This window comes from Tetrao urogallus (assembly GCF_951394365.1).
Source record: "Tetrao urogallus genome assembly, chromosome: 6".
In the NCBI taxonomy this organism is placed as follows: Eukaryota; Metazoa; Chordata; class Aves; order Galliformes; family Phasianidae; genus Tetrao; species Tetrao urogallus.
Genome location: NC_136819.1, coordinates 22473172 through 22479139, shown reverse-complemented (window position 1 = coordinate 22479139; position 5968 = coordinate 22473172). Strand labels below are relative to the sequence as shown.

The 5968-nt window shown below is 43.8% G+C and overlaps 1 protein-coding gene across 1 annotated transcript in view; it reads right to left on the bottom strand.

Annotated features, from left to right (window-relative positions):
* Positions 1 to 1279: 1279 nt before the first annotated feature.
* PRDM11 (PR/SET domain 11) overlaps positions 1280 to 5968 on the bottom strand; it is a gene marked incomplete at both ends in the record, with an annotated part of 17021 nt that continues 12332 nt past the window's right edge. Inside the window, 2 exons of the mRNA XM_079537429.1 lie at positions 1280 to 3444; positions 4288 to 4938. Coding sequence (XP_079393555.1) covers positions 1280 to 3444; positions 4288 to 4938 — 2816 coding nt within the window. The remainder of the gene's footprint in view (positions 3445 to 4287; positions 4939 to 5968) is intronic.

Here is a 5968-nt window from a genome sequence, read left to right as displayed (position 1 = left end):
TTCAAGAAAGGAGAAATATTTCACAGGAGAAGTAGAGCATCCCTTCTTCCTGTTGTCATCTGTCTGCTGTGCTGTGGAACATGTTACCTTGGTCACAAGAGAATACGTGAACCTTTACAGGACATCATCACATGTTTATAATCCAAGATATCTTGCATTGATAGCCCCTGCCACCAAACTGCAGCAGGTTTTTCTTTCAGTTATTCCAAACAAAACAAAACAACACAAAAACCCCACAACAATCTAGGATTATAAAGACATAGTATAAATAATGTAAATTAGAATATAATTTTTTTAAGCCTTTGAATCTCTGCCCAGAGATGGCTCTTGACTCATTGGCTGTTTAGCTTCCACAGCAGCCCTGGTTTTGAATGAATAGTTGTGTGTATATATATATATATATATATATATATATTTATTTCCTACAATATAAAAATATAAATGCAAAAATTTCCCCCTGCCTTCTCTATTTTGCTATTTTATAATCTGCACATGACATCATGTTATAATATACGTATGATAAACTAGGACTACGGTTATCATAAAAGGAGCTGAAAGCCAGGTATTACTCTACAGCTCAAAAGTAGGGAGAACTGAGAAAGGGGCATCACAGTTTAGTGGAGGCATGTGTTTCTGAATCAGAAGAAACAAAATCCTGGCCCTAGCCTTTCCTTCCTCCCAGGAATCTCTGTGAGTGCAGAAAGCTCCCACTCCAACAGAGAGAACCAGGTGAGCTGGAAGATCCAGGGACAACATAAACACACAGGATGCTCTGTCGAAAATCAGAAATCTGACGGTCGTCAACAAAAGGTTCAAATGGCTCAATAACTGAACTGAACTACAAAAAGAGAGGCAGAGATTGAAACTAAAAACAACAACAATAACAACAACACAAAACCCAATCCAACAAACCGACAACACACATATAAAGGAAACCACCGGGAGAAGAAGGCTAACAAAGACCCGTCATCTAGCTTATAGGTTGTTAGATTTGAACATGTAGAGTATGGCCCCAGCACATGCTTCTAAAGAATGAAATGTTGCCACCTACACTGCAGCTGCCATGGTTGGAGACACCAGTAAATTTCTAAACATTGTCTCAATCTTTAAAATTCTGCCTAGCTTCTATCAGACGCACATCGTCTTAATTTTAAAATTTTCAGTGTGGGTTTTTTCTTAATATATATAATATATATATATACTTTATATAATATATCAAAGTTTAGAGTATAGATTTAAAAAAATTATTCAACAGCTTTCTGATCTGAGGCATTCCTTCCTAAATATCGGGGTAAAACTCAGAGCCATGGTCCACACTCTGTAACATCGGCTTCTGATCAAGAGATGACATCCTGCTCAGCATTTCGGCTGACAGTGCGTAGCTATTGCCCGACTTTTCCTCGAACCAGCTATCTAGTGCCCGCTTGCAATCAAAGTTGGCAATGGGCGGCCCGTTGACAGCAATTGTCAGCAGGTCACTGAGTTGCTCCAGTGTGAGCCGAGAGCGGTTATTTTTGCGCACTCTCTGCAGGGCATTGCGCCCCTTCTCACAGCAGGCCGATGAGGTGGGAAGGACTTTGAGGATCTGAACTATTTTATTTAAGAGAGGGAATCTCTGTTTGTATTTACAAATGTGACTGAGTAAGTCTTTAAAACCATTTTTGGTATAATAATCCACCTTGAGTTCTCGCCACTCCATCAGCAAACTCCCTTGGGTGTCCATTCCCTCTCTGCAAACCTCTCTGGAAAATGATGGGACCGTCTCCAGGTGTTCAAATATTTGTACCATATCCTCCTTCCCATAGCTCATGAGCTCATCAGTGCTTCTGGGCCAAGCTGCAAGGTCAAATACCTGACAGGCTTTCACAAAAGTCCGGCTACGGGAATCGAACCTTTGGGCTAGGATCACCTGGGTCTTCTGGCAGATCTTTTCTCTGATTGACTGGAATTTGGCTTCAGCCACCCGTAGGTTTTTCACAGCAATGCCATTAAAGCTTTCACGGAAGTTTTCCTCAAATTCCTGCAGGTACTCTCCTGGTGAGTCTGCTAGCCGACTTATCTCCTGAATAGCTTCCTCTATTTTATCATCCACTTGCGACACAAGAAGGTACTCCCCTTGGAAGACGTAGGCAAGGCGTGAAAGTACAGCAATCACATCCAGCAGGAAGTAGATAAGTTTAATTGACTGGTAGTCCATCAGGAACTGCAGGAGGGCCAAGGCAATCGCAGAAGCATCTGCCCTTTGGGTTTGGCCACTGACATCCTTGAGATGGGCCACCACCTCAAGATAATCCTTGATGAGAGCATTGAGCACATTCTGCTCCCCAATGATCCACTTCACTGCTCGAATGTCACCCAAGAACTCAGTCTCCTCACACAGGGTGGAAGCAGTGACCCTCAACTCGCACATGAGTCGGGGAGAGTAACGATAGAAACTGAGAAGCTGCTTCAGATTGTTTTCCAGCTCCTCCAGGCACGGCAGTTCTTTCCCACTGATTGCATCCAAAATCTCCAAATGGGGTCTGTGTACCATAAAGGGCAAGCAGAGAAGCCATGGCAAAGTCTTTCTGATTGTCATGAACAAGTTTGCTCTCAGGCTGGCGGTAATGTTAGCACCATCAACTCCCAAGCCAATAGTTGGCTTCTCATCCTGCAGTCGAATTCCCAGGCTGGAAAAGGCCCTGTCTAATGCTTGGAGGTAACTGTCTGTTGTAGAAAAGCCCAATTCCTGAAGAGACAGGAATTCAGTTGCTGGAGGCCCATCACTGCTTGTGTACTGTACATACACTGCAACTGTGTCAGCAAGCACATCATCACTCTGCCCATCCAGAATGATGCTGAGGAAGGGAGACTGTCGGATGCGTTCAACAAGGTCCTCCCGAAGAGCCCGGGCAATGTGGTGGATTAAGATTTGGCAATCTCCTTCATTCATGTATTGATCCACCACCTTGAGTTCACACTTTCTCAATAGTTCTGCTAGAGGCCGAAAGTCATAGTAGGGCCTGCCTTCCAGTGCCAAGTGATAGGCTGTATTGAAGAGCAAAGTCATATTTCGGCACATCTCTTCTGTCTTCTCTGGGTGCATTCTGAGCTTGTAAAGCTGCAGGCACTTCTTGTGGAGGTTGCTCTGGCTATGAAGTTTTATTGTGTGTATCTTGAACTGCTTTGAGCCAATGATGAAAGCTGAAGTCCGAGAGGATTGCACTGTGTATTGCCTACAGACATGGCACCACATTTCATTCAATGTCGGGGAGTACCGCAGAAACCAAAACTTCTTAAGCCATTCTTGCTTAAACCGCCGTATCCTCCGTCCCGTTGCAGAAGACATCTTAGAAGGCTCGTCTGTAGCAGCAATCATTTCATTGGAAACAGATTCATCAGCAGAATCCACCTCCTGGTCATCATCCTCCATGATGGTGGGAACAGAGATGATACTTTCTGAAGCTGGAAAAAAAAAAGAGGAGAAGGAAAAAAAAACCAAAAAGGTATAATAAAGCATTTACCAAGACTATGAGTTAGAGAAGCATCCTACAAGTGATGGTCGAATGCTGGCTGATGAGCTGGCCACACCCTGCCCACAACCACAATGGCTAAAATTTGAATAACAGCTTTGAAGGAAACATAAATCGATGCTTCCCCTTATAAACTTAGTCTCCAACATGCCACAACAGACAGAAAGAAATGATATTACATCCTGACTATTTGCACAATGCATGGTGTGACCCAAACGTTCCTTTGGTGAAGGCTCCTGCTGCTCAATAGCATGTTCCTGGAAGAAATGAAACATCTTCAGAAAAGGACACATGTTCATGTTAAGGCAGTGGAGAAAACAGTTCCAATGAGGAACACAGTGGGACATAATTTCATACACAAAGAGCACACATTCCAGTGTTAACCACTGAGTCAATTCAGACTTTCAAGCACTGTTTCCTGGTAGCATGTAAGACACTGTGGATGGGATTCTGCTGAAAAAGAATGCATCAAAAATACAGCAAACAAACTGTCTGCAATGGAATGTCTTTTTTATTGGCAGTGCATGATTGATTACAGCAGCAACAAATAGAGCAAGTTGTCATACAGAGTCTTTCCCATACTTTTCAGTCTTCCACAGTGCCCACAACGTCAGCTGCCCATTCGTTCACAAAACCTGACAATGAACCTTCCATGGAAACACTTGTTCACCTGAATACTCAGAGCAAAATGCTTTAGATGGGTACACCGCACACAGGCATCTCAATACTTTCCTTAGGCAGGGTTTGGAGAAGGCTGATACTCGGCAAGGCTTACCTGTGGGGTCTGAGAACTCTTGGAGCTCAGGTACCTGGGGTGGTAGCACAGATGGCTCAGGTAACTTCCCAGATCTCAGCATGTCTAACTCAGCCTGTAGCTCTCGGATTTTCTTCTTCAACCGGATGCAATTGGGGCAGAAAGAGGTGGTAGGAATTTCGTGGGAGTTGCCTTCTGCAGAAGCCAGTGACAGCTCGGTAGGGCTGTCTGCTTTCAGAGACAGAGGTTCTTCTTCCTCGTCTTCAAGGACCCCCACTTCTTTGGCAGAGCTCAAAGAGGAACCATGAGGGGCCTTCCACTCCTCTTCGCTTCGGTTTCTGCTGAGGTTTAGGGAGCCATGCTGCATGGCACCGCTGCACCTCTCGAAGATCTCTTCAGCCTGGTATTTAGACGTTGCTCTTGTGGAAAGTGGTGTACTAGTTGCTAACTGTTTCTCTTCAAATTTGGCAGACTCCAAAGAAGCCTCCAGGACGTCTTTGAAGATGAGGTCAATCTTTTTTTTCTTTGTTTGGGGGTGGGATTCCCCCTCGTCATAGCTGCGCTTGTAGGGGCTCTTCCCTTGCTTTAACATGGTGAAGTGGAGTGGAACCCTTGTGTCCTCTTGATTATCTGTATTCTTTTCTGACTTTTCCTTCTGTAACTTTTTGTCTCCTAGAAAGGAAAATGAGGGGTGGGGATTATCACCGGAAACCGACCAGCATCTTTCAATCTAAAACTCAAATGTAAAAAAAAGAACAAAAAGGCAGACTGAATCCCTGCAGATCTGTAGGTTGTGTTGCAAGCCAGGGAACTGCAACAACTCAGTGGAAACCAAGGCTCGCAAGAGGAAGAGCTCTACTAATGGGCATGTCTGCAAAAACAGAGGCAGTCCTGGGTAGCCACAGCAGAGTAGGACCCACACACTTTAGAGAGAAGAGAAACTATAGGCAGCTTGTTTAACCTAGTGGTATAACCAATCTGTGCTGGAAGGAGCCTAGACAGTAATCACTAATCACAGTGGAACCTATCACCCAGAGCCCAGTGCCATTTCGGCTGTCTGGAAGACCTGTGCCTGTTTTGACTTGGTAAAAGGTATCGAATGTACAGCAGCGCAGCAAGAGATTCAGACTGTTTCACAAGAACCCCGGCATCAGTGCATGCCACAGCACAAAGATTGCAAACCATATTACTCTCCTTCAGTTTGGAGGCTGCTCCAGAAATGCAAAGGCAAAGGAGTAAAAATAACTTGCACGTTTAAATCCCAAGGTATACATTGCCAACTGAGCTATCATGGGTGTATGACTTCCAAGGATGGGGCATCTAGCTTGTGCCAGCAAAGTCTAAGAGCATGGCCATTCAGTGATTAAAAAAAAATAATAAAAGCAACCTCATACAAATTATTAATTGCTTAAAATAAAGGGAATAGCCATATTTCCTTACCTGGAAATTCAAAAGACGATAGGTTTGGCTCAATTTCCATCATTCTTCTATCTTGTAAATAACTTCAAGCATTGATGGCTTCCCAAACAAGACGCTGCTTTATGTTGTTTTTGCTTTTGTATGCTTTTAAAGAATATTCATGCTTTCATAAGAGTTACGGAGCAAAAGCTACCACTCCCCTCTAAGAAGAGCAATTCTAAGAATGCAGAAAAGATGTAAGACTCAAAACAGTTAGAGTAAGGCACTGTAAAAAGGACTGGCC